Below are 25716 nucleotides of genomic sequence, written 5' to 3'. Positions count from 1 at the left end.
CTCTAATAACTAGAGATGTTGAGCAGCTTTTCATGTGCTTCTTGGCCATCTGTATATCTTCTTCGGAGAAGTGTCTATTTAGGTCTTCTGCCCATTTTTTTGATTGGGTTGTTTGTTTTTTTAATATTGAGCAGCATGAGCTGTTTATATATTTAGGAGATTAATCCTTTGTACGTTGATTCGTTTGCAAATATTTTCTCCCATTCTGAGGGTTGTCTTTTCGTCTTGGTTATAGTTTCCTTTGCTGTGCAAAAGCTTTTAAGTTTCATTAGGTCCCATTTGCTTATTTTTGTTTTTATTTCCATTACTCTAGGAGGTGGGTCAAAAAAGATCTTGCTGTGATTTATGTCAAAGAGTGTTCTTCCTATGTTTTCCTCTGAGAGGTTTATAGTGTCTGGTCTTACATTTAGGTCCTTAATCCATTTTGAGTTTATTTCTGTGTATGGTGTTAGGGAATGTTCTAATTTCATTCTTTTACATGTACCTGTCCAGTTTTCCCAACACCACTTACTGAAGAGACTGTCTTTTCTCCATTGTATATCCTTGCCTCCTTTGTCATAGATTAGTTGACCATAGGTGTGTGAGTTTATCTCTGGTCTTTCTATCCTGTTCCATTGATCTATATTTCTGTTTTTGTGCCAGTGCCATATTGTCTTGATGACTGTAGCTTTGTAGTATAGTCTGAAGTCACGGAGTCTGATTCCTCCAGCTCCGTTTTTTTCCCTCAAGATTGCTTTGGCTATTCGGGGTGTTTTGTGTCTCCATACACATTTTAAGATTTTTTGTTCTAGTTCTGTAAAAAATGCCGTTGGTAATTTGATAGGGATTGCATTGAATCTGTAGATTGCTTTGGGTAGTATAGTCATTTTCACAATATTGATTCTTCCAATCCAAGAACATGGTATAGCTCTCCATCTGTTTGTGTCATCTTTGATTTCTTTCATCAGTGTCTTATAGTTTTCTGAGTACAGGTCTTTTACCTCCTTAGGTAGGTTTATTCCTAGGTATTTTATTCTTTTTGTTGAAATGGTGAATGGGATTGTTTCCTTAATTTCTCTTTCTGATCTTTCATTGTTAGTGTATAGGAATGCAAGAGATTTCTGTGTATTAATTTTGTATTCTGCAACTTTACCAAATTCATTGATTAGCTCTAGTTTTTTGCTGACATCTTTAGGATTATCTGTGTACAGTATCGTGTCATCTGAAAAGAGTGACAATTTTACTTCTTCTTTTCCAATTTGTATTCCTTTTATTTCTTTTCTTCTCTGATTGCCGTGGCTAGGACTTGCAAAACATAAAAATACATGGTTTTTATTCTTCCATTTGTTAATATGGTGTATCACATTGATTGATTTGCATATATTGAAGAATCCTTTCATCCTTGGGATAAATCCCACTTGATCATGGTGTATGATCCTTTTAATGTGCTGCTGGATTCTGTTTGCTAGTATTTTGTTGAGGATTTTTGCATCTATATTCATCAGTGATATTCGTCTGTAATTTTCTTTTGTTGTAGTATCTTTGCCTGGTTTTGGTAACAGGGTGATGGTGGCCTCATGGAATGAGTTTAGTAGTGTTCCTTCCTCTGCAATTTTTTGGAAGAGTTTGAGAAGGATGGGTGTTAGCTCTTCTCTAAATGTTTGATAGAATTCACCTGTGAAGTCATCTGGTCCTGGACTTTTGTTTGTTGGAAGATTTTTAATCACAGTTTCAATTTCATTCCTTGTGATTGGTCTGTTCATATTTTCTATTTCTTCCTGGTTCAGTCTTGGAAGGTTAACCTTTCTTAGAATTTGTCCATTTCTTCCAGGTTGTCCATTTTATTGGCATAGAGTTGCTTATAGTAGTCTCTTATGATGCTTGGTATTTCTGCAGTGTCTGTTGTAACTTCTCCTTTTTCATTTCTAATTTTATTGATTTGAGTCCTCTCCCTCTTTTTCTTGATGAGTCTGGCTAATGGTTTATCAATTTTGTTTATCTTCTCAAAGAATCAGCTGTTAGTTTTATTGATCTTTGCTATTGTTTTCTTTGTTTGTATTTCATTTATTTCTGCTCTGAACTTTATGATTTCTTTCCTTCTGCTAACTTTGGGTTTTGTTTGTTCTTCTTTCTCTAGTTGCTTTAGGTGTACGGTTAGATTGTTTATTTGAGATTTTTCTTGTTTCTTGACGTAGGCTTGTATTGCTATAAACTTCCCTCTTAGAACTGCTTTTGCTGCATCCCATAGGCTTTGGATTTTCATTGTCAAAACGAAACACGTTGTCGTGTTTTCGTTGTCATTTGTCTCTAGATATTTTTTGATTTCCTCTTTGATTTCTTCAGTGATCTCTTGATTATTAAGTAACATATTGTTTAGCCTCTATGTGTTTGTGTTTTTTACGTTTTTTTCCCTGTAATTGATTTCTAATCTCATAGCACGTGGCCAGAAAAGATGCTTTTTATGATTTTAATTTTCTTAAATTTACTGAGGCTTGATTTGTGACCCAAGATGTGATCTATCCTGGAGAATGTTCTGTGTGCACTTGAGAAGAAAGTGTAATCTGCTGTTTTCAGATGGAATGTCCTATAAATATCGATTAAATCTATCTGGTCTTTTGTGTCATTTAAAGCTTGTGTTTCCTTATTAATTTTCTGTCTGGGTGATCTGTCCATTGGTGTAAGTGAGGTGATAAAGTCCCCCTCTATTATTGTGTTACTGTCAGTTTCTCCTTTTATGGCTGTTAGCATTTGCCTTATCTATTGAGGTGGTCCTATGTTGGGTGCATATATATTTATAATTGTTATATCTTCTTCTTGGATCGATCCCTTGATCAGTATGTAGTGTCCTTCCTTGTCTCTTGTAACAGTCTTTATTTTAAAGTCTATTTTATCTGATATGAGTATTGCTACTCCAGCTTTCTTTTGATTTCCATTTGCATGGAATATCCTTTTCCATTCCCTCACTTTCAGTCGGTATGTGTCCCTAGGTCTGAAGTGGGTCTCTTGTATACAGCATATATACGGATTGTGCTTTTGTATCCATTCAGCAAGCCTGTGTCCTTTGGTTGGAGCATTTAATCCATTCACATTTAAGGTAATTGTTGATATGTATGTTCCTATTACCATTTTCTTAATTGTTTTGGGTCTGTCTTTGTAGGTTCTTTTTTCTCTTGTGTTTCCCAAGAAACACTGCTTAGAGAAGTTAGAGCAGTTCCTTTAGCATTTGTTGTAGAGCTGGTTTGGTGGTGCTGAATTCCTTAGCTTTTGTTTGTCTGTAAAGCTTCTGATTTCTCTGTCAAATCTGAATGAGATCCTTGCTGGGTAGAGTAATCTTGGTTGTAGTTTCTTCCCTTTCATCACTTTAAATATATCGTGCCACTCCTTTCTGCCTTGTAGAGTTTCTGCTGAGAAATCAGCTGTTAACCTCATGGGGGTTCCCTTGTATGTTATTTGTTGTTTTTCCCTTGTCACTTTTAATAATTTTTCTCTGTCTTTAATTTTTGTCCATTTGATTACTATGTGTCTCAGCATGTTTCTCCTTGGGTTTATCCTGCCTGGGACTCTCTGCGTTTCCTGGACTTGGGTGTCTATTTACTTTCCCATGTTAGGGAAGTTTTTGACTATAATCTCTTCAAATATTTTCTCGGGTTCTTTCTCTCTCTCTTCTCCTTCTGAGACCCCTGTAATGTGAATGTTGTTGCATTTAATGTTGTCCCAGAGGTCTCTTAGGCTTTCTTCATTTTTTCATTCTTTCTTCTTTATTCTGTTCTGCAGCAGTGAATTCCAGCATTCTGTCTTCCAGGTCACTTATCTGTTCTTCTGCCTCAGTTATTCTGCTATTGATTCCTTCTAGTGTATTTTTCATTTCAGTTATTGTATTGTTCATCTCTGTTTGTTCTTTAATTCTTCTAGGTGTTTGTTCTTTAATTCTCCTAGGTCTTTGTTAAACGTTTCTTGCAAGTTCTCGATTTTTGCCTCCATTCTTTTTCCGAGGTCCTGGATCATCTTCACTATCATTATTCTGAATTCTTTTTCTGGAAGGTTACCTTTCTCCACTTCATTTAGTTGTTTTTCTGGGGTTTTATCTTGTTCCTTCATCTGGTACATAGTCCTCTGCCTTTTCATTTTGTGTATCGTTCTGTGAATGTGGTTTTCATTCCACAGGCTGCTGGATTGTAGTTCTTTTCGCTTCTGCTGTCTGCCCTCTGGTGGATGAGGCTATCTAAGAGGCTTGTGCAAGCTTCCTGATGGGAGGGACTGGTGGTGGGTAGAGCTGGGTGTTGCTCTGGTGGCAGAGCTCAGAAAAACTTTAATCCACTTGTCTGCTGTTGGGTGGGGCTGAGTTCCCTCCCTGTTGTTTGTTTGGCCTGAGGTGACCCAGCGCTGGAGGCTACAGGCTCTTTGGTGGGGCTAATGGTGGACTCTGAAAGGGCTCATGCCAAGGAGTACTTCCCAGAACTTCTGCTGCCAGTGTCCTTGTCCCCATGGTGAGCCACAGCCACCCCCTGCCTCTGCAGGAGACTCTCCAACACTAGCTGTTAGGTCTGGTTCAGTCTCCTATGGGGTCACTGCTCCTTCTCCCTGGGTCCTGATGCGCACACTACGTTGTGTGTGCCCTCCAAGAGTGGAGTCTTTGTTTTCCCCAGTCCTGTCGAAGTCCTGCAATGAAATCCCGCTAGCCTTCAAAGTCTGATTCTCTGGGAATTCCTCCTCCTGTTGCCAGACCCCCAGGTTGGGAAGCCTGACGTGGGGCTCAGAAACTTCACTCCATTGGGTGGACTTCTGTGTTATAATTGTTCTCCAGTTTGTGAGTCACCCACCCAGCAGTTACGGGATCTGATTTTATTGTGATTGCACCCCTCCTACCATCTCATTGCAGCTTCTCATTTGTCTTTGGATGTGGGGTATCTTCTCCTTTGTCTTTGGATGTGAGGTATCTTTTTTAGGTGAGTTCCAATATCTTCCTGTCAATGATTGTTCAGCAGTTAGTTGTGATTTTGGTGTTCTCACAAGAGGGAGTGAGCGCACTTCCTTCTACTCCGCCATCTTGAACCAATCTCCCCCAAGACACATGTATTTTTAATGCCTTATAAATGATACATCCTGTTAACCATTATAGTTTTTTTTTTTTTAACTGGCTATTTCGTCAGTGTGTTAATTTTAAAACAACACTGTGGTTTTGAAAAATAAAAAATGACAAGAAACCACCTAGAATCTAACAACTTTAACCTGTTACTTTATTCAAGTCTGCTGCCGTTCTCGGTTCAGTGACACAGGTTGTGTTGACCCTACAAATTTAGTACCATTTTGACCAGTTGTTTCTCTATGATATAATTTTTATCCACTTCAAACCCAAGGACTGTTTCCCTCTTGACATATTCTGATGCTTTGTTTTCAGGGCACCTCCACAATGCTTTGTTTGGCAGCTCTTCATGGCATGGTGGCCTTGGTAGGCTCTGAAGGGGATGTAATGCAGGTAAAAAAAAAAAGGGGGGGGGGCCGGTGGGGGAAGAAACCTAAATGTGTACATAGTAACAGCAAGAAAAGAATACCCAATATCTCAGTATGCTAAGGAAAGAACAATATATGATCATGGTATTGTTTACACTGGGCTTTCTAGTGCCTTTATATATGGAAAATTGCTCTTGGTCAAGAATTCTTTCTATAGAGATATGTTCCTTATTTTATTTGGTTTGTAGGAATTAAACCTAGTCAACTTATATACTTTCTACAAAATTCTCTGAATGAGAAAAGTGATTGGATCCTAAGAAATTTAAAAAGCCATTCATAAGAAACTCCCTTTTGCGTCTGTGATGTTTAAGTTTACATCTATGTAATTATGCTTTCACTTTAAAACGTTTTGTATAGTGGACATATGTATATGTAAATTTACAGGTAATTCTCAGGCGTTCCTTTGTTCATACAGTAAAGGTTTATTACGTGACTGCTACATGCCACCCTGAACTGGTGCTAGGAAATCAGTGATTTCATAAAGCATGGGCCCTGCCTTCAAGGAGCTCACAGCTTTTGTTTTTGAAATTTAAGGATATAATGATAAATTATTTCACAGCTTAGATGATGATAACTCATACACTGGGAATATCATTATTTACTTCTGGGGGGATGCGGGATGGGTATTTCTCCTTTTTCTTTCAGCTGAAGTCAGAAGCCATCCAGTCCTCTCATTTTCAAGGCAGACTTAATGAAGTCATTAGAACTTTAACTCAGGTGAGAAGGCGAATTTCAGACCCTTGAGTGGGAAAACAGATATTCCCCTTTGTGGTCTTTTTTCTTTTTCATGATATAAACTGTTTTACTTAGACAATGGGAAAATCTCTGGTTATTCATGGTGAGTTCAAGGGTCATTGGAGAATGGCTTACGGCCCTGCATAATTTGCTGATCAACACACATCACCTCTGGAAAAAAAGAAAGCTGGCATTTTTGAGTTAAGTTGGCACTGGTTTCTCTTAAAAATTAAAACCTGACCTTGCACAGAATGTCAGGCCCTCCAGACAAGGAAAAGTGGAAGACAGTCAAAGGGCAGGGCATATATCTAAGCAGAATGATCAAGAGGCACTAGTTCAGATGTCGCTGGTAAAAGTATTTGGGTAAATTATGGTCAGCATTCTTCTTGGCTAAAGAATAAACATGTCCATCTGCTGAGAAATGATTTTATATTTTCAGATTTTTATTTTTAAAAAATCATGATGTTCATCTTAAAAGTACAGGATGAAAGAAGCTGAAAAAATATCACTGATGTTCCTCCCAACCTGAAGCAGTTGCTAGTAATATTTGGTCATATTTCTTTTTAAGCATTCTTATTTTCTCTTCATAGTTGTATTCTTATCATATGTAGAACTTTGTATCCTAGGCTTTTCACTTAGCATACTTGTTTTCATTCTTGCAAAATATAGCTGGTTATAATACTCACCACATAAAGAAGTTTTAGGAATTCATGCTTTTAAAAGCAAACAAATTTCTGAACAGAAGAAACTGTCTTTTGCATGTATGAATATGAATATTCTCCAAAAAAAATTCTACTGAAACATAAGTTGCTGTAACTTGGGGAAAAATCTATAAATGAAAACTATTATTTAAAAAATCTTATTATGAATGATAAAACAGTAATAGAGCATTATTCAAAGAAGAGAACAAAATAGTATCTCCTTCTACTTTTAAAGGTATTTTAGTTTTAAGCAACTATCACCTCTTTTTACTTTTCGGATTTTCTTTTCTCATTTTTTGAAAATTCCTTTAGACCAGTCTGACTCAGTGAAACCTGAGACAACCACTGGTACCTTCTATCATGACTGATAGATTCATTCATTCATTCATTCATTCATTCAGCAACACTTGTTGATCACCTCTATGTCCCACGTTTAGTGTACTAGACAGTTGATAGTACATCTTGTATATCTCATTACCAGCCAAGCCACCACCTCATAAAAGATTAGTGACCTCCTGTGAGTGTCCTTCTATTGAATAGAATTTGGATCTTGCCCCATCATTGAACTGTTGCATTTCATTCATAGGTCATCAGTGTGTCTGGGGTGATTGGTCTTCAGTCAAATGCAGTCTGGCTTCTAGGACATCTTCATCTGTCTACTCTGTCCTCAAATCAAAGTAGAACCTCGGGTAAGATTGGAGTCATAGAACACTGGAGCTGAAAGGAGGGATTGCTGACGTGGGGCAATGTACTTTGTTAAGAGAGTTAATTTTCACAGCTACCCTAGAACAGTAATATCAGTGGTGGATATTACTGTCCCTCTTTTACATCAGAGGAAAATGGACTGTGGAGAAGTCTCCTGACTTGCCCAGGGTCACATAGCAGTAAATGATAAACATGTGGTTTGAACTAAGATCTGTCGGCCGCCAAAACCCGTGCTCTTTTCACTCTTTCTCCCTGCCTTCCTTGGAGATCAGTTTAGACATTGAATCTAACCCCATATTTTACAAATGGAGAACCCGAGGCTCAGAAAGATTACATGACTTAGGTAAAAGCTTAATGAGAAATCCAGAAACTAGGATTCAGACCCTTGAAGCTTGGAACAGAGTTCTTTTTATTTTATTAGATGTAATCATAGTTTGTATAATATTCATATTTCATTAAAAAACTCTTCATATATGGCTGGAGTTCTTCTAGCCCCTGGTTTTGAGAAAATAATTGGGTAAGTACTTTTAAAGATGTATATCTCCTTGTCCTTGGAATTAAAATCCTAGGTCTTAATGTAACAAGGCTTTTTCTATTTCCAGCTTTTTAATAAAAGTAATAAAAATATTTGTAATTCCCACATGCTTAACTTATGTATGTACTTGGAGATCTTCTGGGGAAGGCATCACTGTAATGCACTGGGACCTATAGCTACTCCTTGCTCTTTATAGAATTTTGACCACTAGCTCTCTTGGACTCATGCCAGGGAGGTTTAGGTACCAAAGATTCCTCATTAAAACCTAGTTTCACATATCCCCTGACAGGTAGTCTACAGACAGCATTACCTTGGGCCACTATAATTACTGTCTCCCTCACTTTCAGTCACTCCTCAGCTATAGAAATAGGACATGGTTCCAGAGCATTCCCAACGTAATGAACTTTAGACAAGTAGAAGCTGTCATATTAAAACTGGAAAAAGAAAAAAAAAGTATTCATATTAGAAACCCTTGGTATTGCTAGTTTTGAAGGGCAGCACTCTCACAAGGTCCTGGTAAAATAGCATGTGTATGTCAGGCTTTTGCTTTTTCACATAGGCTTTTAATTGTTATACTGTGGAGTACACAGTCTGGCCCACATATACTGAAGGCAGGTCGTAGTGAATCATCTTATACCCAGGTTCTTTGGAGCAACATGATTGTGTGTCTGGAAAAGTTGAGCCATCTATCCCAGTAAAAACCATCTCATGAAACAATTATGTGGAACTGGGAGGAAAAGAATCTGGGAAACTCCCAGGACTCAACGAGCATAAATGTCACTCCTTCACTGTTCCAGGTCAGCAGGCACATCTGGTTATTTGCACGTGTTGGTCACATAGAGGTCCCTGCCTTATGAAGTAAGAGACTGGCTGATATTAATGCTGATTGATGTGTTTCCATAGTTCATATATCTGACTCAGGGTGCCCTGAAATAGCCCAGAGAATGGTGGTCTCATCCTAGAAGCCCAGTAGACTCCTTGCTGACACAGAGGAGGTCACTGGATTGCGGCTCATTGATGTGCCAAAGTGGAAAAGGGTTTTTTTAAACCACTTCAGTACAATTTTTGTCCTCTGTGGTTTTTCAGCCTCCACTAGATTTACCACCATTTTAGATTTGCTTGCATAGCCTAAGTGATGACTTCAAGGCCAGTCACTTAACCTAATAGAATTAGTTGCAACCGCAGAGTATTGTTCTGAGATTAATGGCATAAACACTTCTGCTTTGTCTCTAGGTTGATGTGGCAGCACGAGATCATTATCTTTCCTTCATTAGTCCCACCAGTTTCATTGGTTAATTTGATCATTTTCTGTCTCCACAGTTCCTACTGACTATAGCTATTTGCCTGAAAGCAGTTTTATTAGAGCAGCCATTGGCTTCTTCGTTACAGGAGGAAAAAAAGGCAAGTGAGCACATTTCTTGAACTCTATCATACTGTCTACGTGTCAAGTTTGTGTGCCCTCAGCTTGCTTCTGTAGAATTAAACAATACAAATCTGAAGGGGTGAATAATTTCTCCTGCCAGATCATCTTTGCAGTAGAGATGACTAGGAGACCAACCACACTAAGTGGTACATAAACATACACACTGTGTGTACTCTTGGAACTACCATATCTGATCTTGGGGGACATGTGAGTATCTTAATCTTCCTTTTGGCCATTTCAAAAGTATAAGTGCACATTACTTTTCTTGTCAATTTCAAGTGAGTGTGACCTAAAAAGAGAAAACACACATGCGTACAGTTTGTATTCCAGGACCAGACTTGGAGGTAAGTCTTCTCCCTGAACCTTGTGTGATCACTTTGTGTTGTTGGAATCACTGGCTCTAGTTCTTAATTTTAGCTTGTGTTCATTTTCTCTGCAACAGTTGTCCCTTTGTGATTCTTTGTTGCTGCCACACACAACGTAAAGACAGAGATTGTGTGCCTTTTGTTTTTAACTGGAGCCAAAATAATGCCACATAAATTATTAAATAAATGCTCTTTAATGATACACACCTACCATTTCGTGCTATGAGGAAAAAATGGATCCGAAATGAGCATGTCATGGCTCAGGAACCAGTTTTACGTAATATTCTTTCATTGATGTGTGCTAGTTTCATTCTTCTTTGGGTTGGCTGTGTCAGTCTGGGCAAAATCAGTGCCTGTATTACAACAAGACCATCCCAGTTTTAGGGGAAAAAAAGTTTTTAAGCCAATTAAAATGAAGACATCTGGAGACATCTGAAATCATTGATTAATGAAGGTCATGGAAGGATAAAATCTCACCATTGGAAGGGACATTAAAAGTCATGTCCGTTGTCTAAGTTTCCACTGGGTACAGAAATCCCTGGAGCTTCCAGATTGTAAACTACTTTCATAGGTTGGACATGAATTCCCTTAGTTTCTACAGTTCTAGAAATTGTGCATAATATTATCCTCGGGTCGTGACTTAGCATAATTTGCTTTTACATATCCTCAGTAAAAATTGGTATAAGGTTATGTCATTGTTGTACAAGATATGTTTATATATGAACATGTCATATATATAATGTGGAGTTAATTGTTTATATTGCCATAAATTAAGTCTTTTTAAAGTACAGAGATGTCTCCATTAGGAGGAAATTGAATTCTTACTAAAGGAGCATCTAAAATTTCCATGGCTAGAATAATTCTAGGAACATATATTTTTGCTCTATTTTTTGTTAGTTTGCTCACTGATATCTTATAAAATTTTTAAATGATGATAATGTGAGATATTTCCATGAAAAATAAAACTCTTAAGATCAAATGAAAGACATACTCTTTTTCTTTTCTAGTGACTAAAATGTCATTTGGCTCCCTAGATTCATATTTCTTAGCAGAAATGAATTTTCTCTGAATCTTGTGGAAAATTCTCTGTTAATTGTAACATTTTTATGATTATGCAGTCATGGTACAACAGGAAGTATTCTGTTCTAAAACTGAAAAATCAGGTGAAATTGACATCAGAAACGTTATGTAAAATCTTACTATTAAAGCTATTTTAAGGCAAATAAATGAAGTATTTAAAAAATGCCGTATTACCAGTCACATTTTTGGCATTCTCAGGTTGTGGGAGAGGGCTGCCTTCTTGTCAGGTTTACTGACTAGATTCAGAGGAAAATCCATTCAGCCTTACCCATTACTAATGATGACCCCAGAGGGGTGGAGGCCGTGGGAGGCTGACCTCCGCCTTGGAAGCCCATTTACAAAAACAAAACCAGACCCTGCTCTATGGGTCTAAATGGGATGGCCAAATGCGGAGGTGTGCATGCAAACGAGTGTTTTCTTCTTCAATATGCCCAGCTCATTTGAATTTTAATAACTCCCTTCTGAAGCAGCTTTTGAGTTTAAATGTCTGGGTGTCACTCATCAGAGCCCAGTGGCGCTGCTGATAGGAAGGATGACAACTTTGGTGAGCTCTATTGAGGAAGAAATGGCTTGAGAGAATAAAAATCATGCTTGGCATAGGCAGAAGAGAGAAAACTTTAGGGATAGCACGGTTTCGTTGCCTCTGTGTCCCATTTAGTAACTCATGAGAGTAAGAAAAATGTGATGAGTTATCCCTGATTCACACATATGCCAGGTTGAGATTGGATGTCATGATCTCAGTTTTAGCCAATCAGATTTGAGATAGTGAATATATTAATCTGCTTCAAATGTTTAGGGCTTTTCTCATTCTAGATACTCACTTAAGTACTCATACAACAGAACATACCATATGTTCATAGCATCCATTCCTTCATACAGGCCTACATTTTAAAACCATGCCAAACAGATAAAATTCCTTCCAATTTTAAAAGACTGCAGTTAATAGTTTTGAATATAACTGGTTTTTTGCTATACCCTATAACATTTTCTCTTCTTCCCTAATAGCCCCACCTTCTAGCAGAGGTAGTATTCCTTAACCCTTGTCATCATCATAATCTATTCTATGGACATTTCTTGGCTGTGCTATGCTTAAAATTTGCTTATAATCTAATTCCGCTTATCATAGAATTATTTTTTATCTTAAGGGCCTCTAAATTTTGATTCTTATTTTTGCTTCTTTTCTATTCATTTATTCTTTTTCCTGATTTCTGATCTTTGTTTTTTCTCAACCTCATAGCATATTCAGATTTCATCAAGATTTTACCTACTTTTTAAACAAAACACTTAAAATGTATTAGAAGTACTTAATAAAAGTAATCATTTATTTTTGGTGATAACATTTAGGTATTTCTACCTAATCATTTAGGATTATTTTTCTTATCATTCTCTTGCTGGGGAATGTGACTTTCTAAGCTTTAATTTTCTATTAGGCTTTAAAGTTTACAATAAGAAGTATTAATTCACGGAAAGTATATTTAAATCCTTGTAAGAAAGTCAGTATGAATGGCATTTCCTTCTTGATATGGATTCATTGGTCATCGATTTGAGTGTATAAGTGTTGGGCTTGTACATATACTATAGATAGGTAGATTTTCAGTTGATCATTTTTGGATTACTAGCATGAGATATAATTGTTGATGAGTCTAGCGAAGAGAGCAGAATATAGAATAAATGATATGAGAAAGCTGTCCTATTTTTCTGATGAAATTATGGAGTTGGTTACCAAAGTATGTTATTTTTAAGTATTTTAGTTTGGTAATAGTTTACCTATACAATTCTTTTAAAAAAGTTATTAGAAATGAATACATGTGTATAACACTAAGTTCAAAAATGGTATGAAGAAAAAGAAAGAATCCCCTGTAATCTCTCCACCTAGAGATAGCCTCAATAGATATTCCAGTGTAGGTCCTCTAGAATGTGTGTGTGTTATATTATATTGAATCATAAAATGTATATTATTTTATTGTCTTTTTAAAAAATTTAACAGGTTTCCATGTAAATGGACATAATCACCACTCATCCCCTGCAAAAGAAGGGTTGAGGAAGCATGAAAAGAATCCTTGCATCACTTTCTAGACAGGTTTTAATATGATATGTTTGGGGAGTATTTAATTTCTGTTTTTTGGTTGTAAACATCATAAAAATATTTGAAAGGAAAAAAGTCACCAATTATCCCATGACTTTCTAACAGCTACTATCATTTAAAAATTTTACTTTTTAATTTGTTCCTGTTATGCACACACAATGTTTACATATTTCCCAGTATACATAAACTTTGTATTTTTTAACTTAATATTATATTGTAAACATTTCCCTATTTTCCATATATCTCCATAATTATCATTAAAAATGATTACCATTATCATTAATAATGATAATGACTGACTGTAGAATGTTCTATCATCACTAACCCATTTCCCTATAGATCATTCAAAATTTTTCCGTTATAGAGAACATCCTTGTGCATATATCTTTCCTTAGGATAAATTGTCAGCAATTTATTAGTGGCCAAGAGTCTGAGGATTTGATGACTACGGGGATGGCATGGCCTCATTGCTCCTCGAGAGGACTGTAGCAGATTTCAGTACCTCGGCCCTGTCTGAGTATCACAGTACAGCCGCATACCATAGAGGTTAAAAGCATGGGAGCCAGACTGCCTGGGTTCATACCCCACTTATACTGCTTAATGGCTATGTCACTTCAGGCAAGCTGCTTAAGTCTGTAATCCTCAATTGCTTCTGTAAAGTGGAGAAAATAATTGAATCTTCTTTCTAGAGTTTTTGTAAGGATTATGAGTTTATGAGCCATCCTCAGGCTGACGAGCTCGTTGTGAAGACAGAATATAAAACATGGGACTTCAATCACAGTGAATGCAGCTCTGGGTGCCGGGATAGTCAGAGGTGTTGGCTAGGAGAGGAAAGGAAGGCACACTGGCACAACTTCCAATCAAGCAAGAACAGCAATGGAAGTGAAAGCACTTGAGGAAGCTCAGGTTGGGAGTTCTGTGTCTTTCTGCCTGTGTCCTTTTTTGCATCCCTGCATCCCTGGTGGTGACTCTCTGGTGTCTGCCACAGGCAGGGGAAACCTTCAGTTCAAGAGGCAAGAAGTCAGAAGTCAAGGCGTTGGTGGGGTGGGTTCTTTCTGGGGGCTCTGAACGAGAATCTGTTCCACACTTTTCTCACAGCTTCACTTTATGTAACAGTGCTTAGGAAACAAATAAAGAATAAACCCTTTCTAGTTATCATATTACAAAGCAAACCATCAGATAGATAAACAAATGACTACCATAAAAGCCAAGCAGGTATAAAATGATACTTTAAGACTACTTTAATTTGCGTTCATTGTCAGAAGGAATGAACATTTTTGTATGTGTTTACTATTTGAGATGTTGTTTCTTTTTTTTTTTTTTATTAAATGTTAGATGTGCTTTAAAACTTTTTTTACTTTTTATTTTAAAATAATTTAAAACTTACCAAAAAGTGAAAACAGCCAGATCACTTCTATATTCCTTTCACCCAGAGACCCTATTCAGGTTTCCCTGACAGCCCAAATGATGGCTTTAGCAGAAAAAGAATTTAATCCAGAATGTCACACTTGTCATCTCTTTGGTCCTCTTCAGTCTGGAACATTGCCTCGGTTGTTCTGTCTTTCATGACTTTAACATGTTTTAGGATTAGAAGCCAGTTGTTTTACAGAGCACTTTTCTGTTTGGGTTTGCCTGGTGTTCCTCACATGAGAGGTCAGTCACCTTTGGCAAGAATGTTACAGCCCTGGAGCCCTGCTCTGCTCACTGCATCCCTTCGGGTGGTACGTGATGTCTGTCTTCCTCCACCAAAGTGATGCTGACTTTGATCACTTGGATAAGGTGATCTCTTCCAGGTTTCTCCTCATTAAAGTTCCTCCTTTCCTTTTATCATCAAGAAATATTTTATGTGGAGATATTTTGAGACTTTATGAATATCCCATTTTCATCCTACTTTCACCCATTAGTTTGGGTATCCATTAATGTTTTCTTGACTGAGTTATTACTCTGATGATTGCCAATAGGTGATTCTTAAAATTCCATTATCGCATTTACACTTTTTGGTAGGCTTTCTTCTGAAAGGAAAAGCTGCCACCTTCCCTCCCTCCTCCTTTCCTTGCTTCCTTTCTTTTTCTTTCTTCCTTTCTTTCTATCTTTCTTTCAATATGGACTGCTGAACTCCTATTATTCAATTATTTATTATTCAGTTATTCATTATTTTGATCCTCAAATTGTTCCAGACTAGATCAGTAAGACCCTCTTTAAGTTGACTCTTGTGTCCTTTTGAGATAACCTCATCATTCTTTGAGCACTTCCAAAGATGTTCTAGGTTCATCTTGTATTATCCTCAGCCTTGTAATAGCCAGGTAACTCAAGTTTCTTCTCGTGGAGAAAGATATTTAGAAACCAAGATCTTGGGTACAAGTTACTGCATTGCTACTGTGGTAGTCACTGCTCCTAGGCCCTTTCAGTGGACAGTTAGGAAATTCTCTTTCTCTCCCTCCCTCCCTCCCTCTTTCTCTTTCTCTCTCACGTATTGTCTATATTTATTTTTATATCTAGCTATTTATATTGAAAAACTTGAGTTCACACCAATATCTCCAATTCAACATCACAGGCTTCCTTCTGCATTTCCTTCTTCTTATTTGTAACTTTCTTCTCTGACTTTAAGAAACCTGACTCCCATTATTCTCAATATATTTGCCACAGTCCTGCTAAAGCTGCCTTCCTCTCTCCCGGGTCCTGATTTCCACTGAGCCGCCACCCTGCTTGGCAGCCTTCCTGGTGCTAAGGGGCTCAGGGATGTTTCTGTTTCTGATAACACTGGATGATATTGAAGTACTTGGTCCTAAGACAGAACATCCTACCGACTCTTAGTATCTGACTGACGTATTGGAATCATCAACTGTTTTCAACAGCTGTCTTGATTATAGAGTGGTTTCTGGCAAGGGGCTGAGCATCTGTTAATCCCTCAAAATATGCCATGCTGTCATTATGTCTACCTGTGTTTTCTAAGGACTTTGTCTAGAAAAATTCGACTCATCCTTTCCATCTTGTTTTAAACATCCTTTCCTCAGTGGAGGATAAGACAGGATTCCCTGATGTTCCCAGATTAGTATAGATTTCTTATGTGATACTTTATGTTTTTCATAGTACTTTACATATGTGTAATTATTTGCTTAATTATTTGTGATTCTTTGTTTAAAGTCTGTCTTTCCCATTAGACTGTAATTTCCTCAAGGGCAGGAAGAACATGTGGGTTTTATCCTAAATGCTTAGTACAGAGTACTTGGCATGTAATAGTTTTCAAGTATTTGTTGATCTGCCACTTTAAACATATATATATATGTGTGTGTGTGTGTTTGTGTGTGTAATCATATAATATATATATATTATATATGTGTATATACATATAATATATATTGCTTCTAAACAATGCTAATGATGGAGAAGGTAAAGACATATCCACACCATACAAGCGACATGCTGGTGATGGGGAACAGACACACCAGTGGCTGTTAGCCTACTTGTTACCAGACATTTCCTATAGGGGTTACACATGTGCATTGTGGCATTGAGATCTGATCCTTTGTGTAGCCAGAGTATGTGTGATAATGGGTCCTGTTGTAATGCATTATGTTCGGATATGCCATTTATATCAGGGTTCTTTGAGGCTGTCAACTGGATGAGGGATTTAAAACAACTTTGTACCCGGATTTTAAAACATCTGGATCCTTTTAACAAGTACTGTTAGGTCTTCTCAGTTCCAAATCCACTGTCTATAAAGCATTCCAGTATTTCTTTTTGTCTAAGGCACTTGGGTGAAAGATAGAGCGCTGTAATAAGGGAACTGATCATTCCCATAGCCTAGATTTGTATTCTTGTGTCCAATGCTAAAGATCTCTGGGGAGGGGACCATGTGACTCTGTTCTCCCATTTTGGGACTCCCTCTCTCTCCATACCTCCCCGCAAATGCTTAGAACTAGCAGGTATTTTCTCCATTCCTAACAGCTGCTATAATTTCTTTCATTCCAGTTAGTTTCAGAATTAGTTCCCTGCAAATATAGTGGAAAATTTTGTGTGATTCTAGCTATGCTAGTCCATACTGATTCTCTGCTTTTTTAAAAAGTGGAAAATGTATTGCATTATAGCACTTACTTGATTTTCGCCCCTCTGCTCCATTTTACAAGTTCTCCTTGTTTCTGACACTTGCTTGTATATTAATTAGGTCAGTTCTAAAGAGTATGGAAGCAACATGTAAAGTGTTTAGATAGTGAAGTGCAGTTACTAGTGAAAGTTCTGTTGTCCTGTCAAGAGAGAGCTTGTTGTCTAAGCAATAAAGGATCTAGAAAATGGCCATATTTTATATTGGGTCCTGGTATTAGAGGACAGGTTGAATGTCTTTCCTGATTCTCTAGATCCTCTGGAAACTGCAAGTTTTCTGCAGTGAATTCTATAGAAGGACCTGGAATATAATTTTATATAGTTTTAAAAACACTTGATCTGAGAAAAAAATTTAATAGAAATCTGCTTATGAATTAAAGATTTCCAATATAGAATTGGATTTATGCCCTTAATAGGAGTGAAGAGTAATTCTTTTTTTTTTTTTTTTTTAGAATAATAATCTTTTCCTACCTGGTAATGGCATTTCTAGAATATAGAACATTATTTTTATAAATTTATTTATTTATTTTTGGCTGTGTTGGGTCTTCATTGCAGTGTGAGGGCTTCTCATTGCGGTGGCTTCTCTTGTTGCGGAGCCCTAGCTCTAGGCACACAGGCTTCAGTAATTGTGGCTCGTGAGCTCTAGAGCGCAGGCTCAGTAGTTGTGGTGCACAGGCTTAGTTGCTCCGTTGCATGTGGAATCTTCCCGGACCAGGGCTTGAACCCGTGTCCCCTGCATTGGCAGGCGGATTCTTAACCACTGCACCACCAGGGAAGCCCAGTGAAGAGTAATTCTATGCCCAGATATTTACTATACTATCTGCCAGTTCATTAGGCTATTTCTATGAATCGTGAGCCAAAAGGCCCCCCAAAAGCAGCTTAAGTTTTGTTGTCATTGTTGTTTTGTGAAATCAAAGACTCCAATTTGCAGCCAACTTTGTGTGTGGACAGCTGCCACATGTGGATAATCAGTATAGAGTTATGTGAATACCCAACCAGTTAATTCCTATCACAGCATTTTAATTTTTATCACATCTGATTTTTCCTTGTCTGTTTGTCCTCTCACTAGAGAGTATAAGCTCCTTGAGCATGGTGACCTCTTCTGCCCTGTTCAACACTGTCTCCACTGTCTGGTAGCTAATAGATACTCAGTTGAATAAATGAATGTGTTTATGAATATATTTACTTTTTTGGTCAGAAATTCTTCTACTTGTAATAGCAATGGTTAACTCCCTGATAATATGTCCTATACTCCTAGTACTACATCACAAGGTGGAATAGAAATAAAGCTTCAGTTACTGGTAACACAGCATAGAAGAGTGGCAGGTGTGTTGAGCTTTTAACATTTTCAAAAAGCAAAAAAGTGTTGGTTGGAGGGGAGAGAAACAGCACTGGAAGACACACAACTAGTTTTATTATACTTTCCCAAGTTGGCAGAGGCAACGGTAAGGAGGTAGGTTTGTTGGTGGCTACCTAAGAAAATATGCTGATTCTTGAGATAGCTGTAGAAACATCAGAGAAAGTCCTGCATTAGAAGTATGGGTTTACTAGTCATCAACACATAAGTAGTCTGTGAAATTATGAGTAAATGAGCTTAGGCAGTGATAGCAATTATGTTAGGGTGCTTCTTATTACAGAAAACAATGACTCGCTTCAAGTGACTCAGTATTTACTGTAAGGATTCATAGGTTTCCCAGAAATCTAAGGACAGAAACTATTCTCAACCCTCAGAGTATCAGGAGCAGAAAGATACCAGGCATCAAGACTTTACCTTGCTTTCTGTCTACCTGCCCAGGGCTGCACTGTATCAGTCTCTTCCATGGATTCTGCTTTTCTTATCAAAGACTGCTTCATCCCTTTCTCTTCTTCTTGTGCTTGTGTGTGTGTGTGTGTGAGTGTGTGTGTAAAATACACATAACATAAAATTTATCATTTAAACCATTTTAAAGTGTACAATTCAGTGGCATTTAGTACATTCACAATATTAGGCCACTGTCTAGTTCCAGAACATTTTCATCACCCCAAAAGGAAACCTTGTACTCCCTGAGCAGTTGCTTCCATTCCCCCATTTCCCCCAGCCCCTAACAGCCAAAATCTGCTTTCTGTCTCTGTGGATTTGCCTATTCTGCATATTTCATTTAAATGGCATCATACGCCATATGGCCTTTTGTGATGGGCTTCTTTCACTTAGCATAATGTTGTCAACGTTCATCCATGTTGTGGCAAGTATCAATATTTAGTTCCTTTTTTATGACTGAATAATATTCCAGTGCATGGATATGCATTTTATTTATCCATTCATCAGTTGATGGGCATTTGGGTTGTTTCTACCTTTTGGCCATTATGAGTGGTGCTGCTATGGAGATTTGTGTACAAGTTTTTGTTTGAATACCAGTTTTCAATTCTTTTGGGTATGTACCAAGGGGTGGAATTGCTCGGTCATATAGTAATTCCGTATAGTTTTTTGAGGAACTGCCAAACTGTTTTTCCACAGTGGCTGCACCATTTTATATTCCTACTAGCAATGTATGAGGGTTCCAATTCCTCCACATCCTTGCCAACATTTGTTCTTTCTCCATTATTATTATTATCATTATCATTATTATTATCATCCTATTGAATGTGAAGTGATCACTTGGTTTTGATTTGTGTTTCCCTAATGACTAATGAGGTTAAGCACCTTCAACTACTTGTTGGTATATCTTCTTCAGAGAATTATCTGTTCAAGTCCTTTGATCATTTTAAAAATTAGATTGTCTTTTTGTTGTTTAATTGTAAGAATTATTTGTGTATTCTGGATACTGGACCCTTATCATATATACAATTTGCAAATGTTTTCTTGCATTCTCTAGGTTGTCTTATCAATTTGTTGATAATATCCTTGGACACACACGTTTTTAACACTGACAAAGTCCAATTCATCTTTTTTCCTTTTGTTGCTCATATTTTTGGTCATACCTAAGAATCCATTGCCAAATCAAAGGTCATGAAGACTTACCTCTATGTTTTCTTCTAAGAGTTTTACAGTTTAATTCTTATATTGTCATTGACCCATTTTAAGTTAAGTTTTGTATGTGGTGTTAGGTAGGGATCCAGCTTCATTATTTACATCTGGATACCTAGTTGTCCCAGCACCATTTGTTGAAGAGACCCTTCTTTCTCCTACTGAGTGGTCTTAGGACCCTTGTCAAAAATCAGTTGACCATAAATGTTTGGATTTATTTCTGGCCTCCCAATTCTATTCCATTTGTTATATGTCTATCCTTATATTTGCCAGTACCACACTGTTTTGATTATTGTAGCTCTGTAGTAAGTTTTGAAATTGGTATGGGTGAGTCCTTTAAATTTTTCTTTTTCAAGATTGTTTTGACTATTTGGGCCGCTTTTTCTGCATTTGTTGATATATATTCATATGATTTTTCTTCTTTAGCCTACTGATGTGATAGATTACATTAATTGATTTCCAAATGTTGAACCAGCCTTGCATACCTGGGATAAGTTCTACTTGGTTGTGGTGTATAATTCTTTTTATACATTGTTGGATTTAATTTGCTAATATTTTCTTGAAGATTTTTGCATCTATGTTCATAAAAAATATCTGTAGTTTTCTTATGTCTTAGTCTGGTTTTGCTATTAGGGTAATGCCATCCTCATGGAATGAGTTATGTAGTATTCCCTCTGCTTTTATCTTCTGAAAGAGATTAAAGAGAATTGGTATAATTTCTTCTTTAAATGTTTGGTAGAGTTCACCAGTGAACCCATCTGGGCCTGTTGCTTTCTCTTTTGGAAGGTTATTAATTATTGATTCAGTTTTTAAATAGCTGTAGTTCTATTCAGATTGTTTGTATCTTCTTGTATGAATTTTGGCAGATTGTGTCTTTCAAAGAATTGGTTAATTTCATCTAGGTTATCAAATTTGTGGGCATAGATCTGTCCACACAGAGCCTCCAGCATTGCATCAATTGTAGTTCAGCTTTTCTTACCCCAGCACTGTTCCTGCAGCATCCACTCATGAGTCTCTGCTCTGATAAGCCATGACTCCCTGTATTCATCTGTCTGTCTCTCTAGTCTTAGAGGCAGCAGTTTGCCCTGTGTTCTTCCCTTTCTTAAGGATCCAAGAAGAGTTGTTGATTCTTCAGTCTGTTCAGCTTTTTACTTTTATACCAGAGTGGTAACTTCCAAGCTCCTTACATGCAGAACTGGAAACCAAAAGTCTCTCCTTTTTTTAAAACTTTTTTTAAATTATAAAAAACATATAACATAAAATTTACCATCGTAACCATTTTTAAGTATACATTTACATAGTGTTAAGTATATTCACATCATTGTGAAACTAATCTCCGGAACTTTTTCATCTTGCAAAACTGAAACTTTGTACCCACTAAGCAAATACCTACCCTTTCTCCCTTCCCTGACCTGTGGTAACCACAATCCTACTTTCCATATCTATTAATTTGACTATTTTAGATGCCAGGTATAAGTGGAATCATACAGTATTTGTCTTTTTGTGACTGGTTTATCTCACTTAGCACAGTGTCCTCAAGGTTGAGGACATGTAGCATATAACAGGATTTCTTTTCTTTTTAAAGTTGAATACTGTTCCATTCTATGTATATATCACATTTTGTTTATCCATTTATCCATCAATGGACATTTGGCTTGCTCTTGACTATTGTGAATAGTACTGCTACAGAGGAGCTGAACCAAGATGGCAGAGTAGAAGGACGTGCTCTCACTCCCTCTTGTGAGAACACCAGAATCACAACTAGCTGCTGGACAATCATTGACAGGAGGATACTGGAACGCACCAAAAAAGATACCCCACATCCAAAGACAAAGGAGAAGCCACAATGAGACAGTAGGAGGGGCGCAATCACAGCAAAATCAAATCCCATAACTGCTGGGTGGGTGACTCACAGACTGACAAACACTTATACCACAGAAGTCCACCCACTGGAGTGAAGGTTCCGAGCCCCACATCAGGCTTCCCAACCTGGGTGTCCAGCAACGGGAGGAGGAATTCCTAGAGAATCAGACTTTGAAGGCTAGTGGGATTTGTTTGCAGGACTTCGACAGGACTGGGGGAAACAGAGACTCCACTCTTGGAAGGCACACACAAAGTAGTGTGTGCATCGGGACCCAGGGGAAGGAGCAGTGAACCCAGGGGAGACTGAACCAGACCTACCTGCTAGTGTTGGAGGGTCTCCTGCAGAGGCGGGGGGGGGGGGCTGTGGCTCACCATGGGGACAAGGACACTGGCAGCAGAAGTTCTGGGAAGTACTCCTTGGCATGAGCCCTTTCAGAGTCCACCATTAGCCCTACCAAAGAGCCTGTAGCCTCCAGCGCTGGGTCACCTCAGGCCAAACAACCAACGGGGAGGGAACCCAGCCCCACCCATCAGCAGTCAAGTGGATTAAAGTTTTACTGAGCTCTACCCACCAGAGCAACACCCAGCTCTACCCACCACCAGTCTCTCCCATCAGGAAACCTGCACAAGCCTCTTAGATAGCCTCATCCACCAGAGGGCAGACAACAGAAGCAAGGAGAACTACAATCCTGCAGCCTGTGGAACAAAAACCACATTCACAGAAAGACAGACAAGATGAAAAGGCAGAGGGCTATGTACCAGATGAAGGAACAAGATAAAACCCAAGAAAAACAACTAAATGAAGTGGAGATAGGCAACCTTCCAGAAAAAGAATTCAGAATAATGATAGTGAAGATGATCCAGGACCTCGGAAAAACAATGGAGGCAAAGATCGAGAAGATGCAAGAAATGTTTAACAAAGACCTAGAAGAATTAAAGAACAAACAAACAGAGATGAACAATACAATAACTGAAATGAAAACTACACTAGAAGGAATAAATTGCAGAATAACTGAGGCAGAAGAATGGATAAGTGACCTGGAAGACAGAATGGTGGAATTCACTGCTGCTGAACAGAATAAAGTAAAAAGAATGAAAAGAAATGAAGACAGCCTAAGAGACCTCAGGGACAACATTAAATGCAACAACATTCACGTTATAGGGGCCCCAGAAGGAGAAGAGAGAGAGAAAGGGCCCGAGAAAATATTTGAAGAAATTATAGTCGAAAACTTCCCTAACATGGGAAAGGAAATAGCCACCCAAGTCCAGGAAGCGCAACGAGTCCCATACAGGATAAACCCAAGGAGAAACATGCTGAGACACATAGTAATCAAAGTGGCAAAAATTAAAGACAAAGAAAAATTAGTGAAAGCACCAAGGGAAAAATGACAAATAACATACAAGGGAACTCCCATAAGGTTAACAGCTGATTTCTCAGCAGAAACTCTGCAAGCCAGAAGGGAGTGGCATGATATACTTAAAGTGATGAAAGGGAAGAACCTACAACCAAGATTACTCTACCCAGCAAGGATCTCATTCAGATTTGATGGAGAAATCAAAAGCTTTACAGACAAGCAAAAGCTAAGAGAATTCAGCACCACCAAACCAGGTCTACAACAAATGCTAAAGGAACTTCTCTAAGTGGGAAACAGAAGAGGAGAAAAGGACCTACAAAAACAAACTCAAAACAATTAAGAAAATGGTCACAGGAACATACATATCGATAATTACCTTAAACGTGAATGGATTAAATGCTCCAACCAAAAGACACAGGCTTGCTGAATGGATACAAAAACAAGACCCATATATATGCTGTCTACAAGAGACCCACTTCAGACCTAGGGACACATACAGACTGAAAGTGAGGGGATGGAAAAAGATATTCCATGCAAATGGAAATCAAAAGAAAGCTGGAGTAGCTATACTCATATCAGATAAAATAGACTTTAAAATAAAGAATGTTACAAGAGACAAGGAAACACACTACATAATGATCAAGGGATTAATCCAAGAAGAAGATATAACAGTTATATGTGCACCCAACATAGGACCACATCAATACATAAGGCAACTGCTAACAGCTGTAAAAGAGGTAATCGACAGTAACACAATAATAGTGGGGGACTTTAACACCTCACTTACACCAATGGCCAGATCATCCAAAATGAAAATAAATAAGGAAACAGAAGCTTTAAATGACACAATAGACCAGATAAATTTAATTGATATTTATAGGACATTCCATCCAAAACAGCAGATTACAGTTTCTTCTCAAGTGCACAAGGAACATTCTCCAGGATAGATCAAATCTTGGGTCACAAATCAAGCCTCAGTAAATTTAAGAAAATTGAAATCATATCAAGCATCTTTTCTGACCACAGTGCTATGAGATTAGAAATGAATTACAGGGGAAAAGTAAAAAACACAAACATATGGACACTAAACACTCCGTTACTGAATAACCTAGAGATCACTGAAGAAATCAAAGAGGAAATAAAAAAATACCTAGAGAAAAATGACAATGAAAACTCGACAATCCAAAACCTGTGGGATGCAGCAAGAGCAGTTCTAAGAGGGAAGTTTATAGCTATAAAAGCCTACCTCAAGAAAGAAGAATAATCTCAAATAAATAATCTAACCTTACACCTAAAGGAACTAGAGAAAGAAGAACAAACAAAACCCAAAGAAGAAAAGAAATCATAAAGATCAGAGCAGAAATAAAGGAAATAGAAATAAAGAAAACAATAGCAAAGAAAAATAAAACTAAAAGCTGGTTCTTTGAGAAGATAAACAAAATTGATAAACCATTAGCCAGACTCATCAAGAAAAAGAGGGAGAGGACTCAAATCAATAAAATTAGAAATGAAAAAGGAGAGGTTACAATGGACACCGCAGAAATACAAAGCATCCTAAGAGACTACTACAAGCAACTCTATGCCAATAAAATGGACAACCTGGAAGAAATGGACAAATTTTTAGAAAGGTATAACCTTCCAAAACTGAACCAGGAAGAAATAGAAAATATGGACAGACCAATTACAGGTAATGAAATTGAAACTGTGATTAAAAATCTTCCAACAAACAAAAGTCCAGGACCAGATGGCTTCACAGGTGAATTCTATCAAACATTTAGAGAAGAGCTAACACCTATCCTTCTCAAACTCTTCCAAATATTGCAGAGGAAGGAACACTCCCAAACTCATTCTATGAGGCCACCATCACCCTGATACCAAAACCAGACAAAGATACTACAAAAAAATAAAATTACAGACCAATATCACTGATGAATATAGATGCAAAAATCCTCAACAGAATACTAGCAAACAGAATCCAGCAGCACATTAAAAGGATCATACACCATGATCAAGTGGGATTTATCCCAGGGATGCAAGGATTCTTCAATATACGCAAATCAATCAATGTGATACACCATATTAACAAATTGAAGAAGAAAAACCATATGATCGTCTCAATAGATGCAGAAAAAAGCTTCTGACAAAATTCAACACCCATTTATGATTAAAAACTCTCCAGAAAGTGGGCATAGAGGGAACCTACCTCAACATAATAAAGGCCATATACGACAAACCCACAGCAAACATCATTCTCAATGGTGAAAAACTGAAAG

At 37.6% G+C, this 25716-nt stretch overlaps 2 protein-coding genes across 5 annotated transcripts in view; one reads left to right on the top strand and one right to left on the bottom strand.

The window, feature by feature from the left end:
* Positions 1-25716, top strand: part of FOCAD (focadhesin) — a 310658-nt gene that overhangs the window by 262494 nt on the left and 22448 nt on the right. For all 3 annotated transcript variants that reach the window (XM_082400998.1, XM_082400997.1, XM_082400999.1), the window contains 4 exons: positions 5378-5455; positions 6136-6207; positions 7513-7615; positions 9487-9567. In XM_082400998.1, coding sequence (XP_082257124.1) covers positions 5378-5455; positions 6136-6207; positions 7513-7615; positions 9487-9567 — 334 coding nt within the window. The remainder of the gene's footprint in view (positions 1-5377; positions 5456-6135; positions 6208-7512; positions 7616-9486; positions 9568-25716) is intronic.
* Positions 6221-25716, bottom strand: part of HACD4 (3-hydroxyacyl-CoA dehydratase 4) — a 111038-nt gene continuing 91542 nt past the window's right edge. Inside the window, exon 6 of one of the 2 annotated variants that reach the window (XM_082401015.1) lies at positions 6221-6639. In XM_082401015.1, the coding sequence (XP_082257141.1) occupies positions 6557-6639 (83 nt within the window). In that variant the 3' untranslated portion in view covers positions 6221-6556. Of the gene's footprint in view, positions 6640-9575; positions 14239-25716 lie in introns of those variants that run through there. The other variant, XR_014247153.1, reaches the window with a different exon arrangement.

This window comes from Balaenoptera borealis (assembly GCF_965194805.1).
Source record: "Balaenoptera borealis genome assembly, chromosome: 8".
Classification (NCBI taxonomy): Eukaryota; Metazoa; Chordata; class Mammalia; order Artiodactyla; family Balaenopteridae; genus Balaenoptera; species Balaenoptera borealis.
The sequence above is the reverse complement of the archived record's forward strand: the minus strand, read 5'-3'. Positions and strand labels throughout refer to the sequence as shown.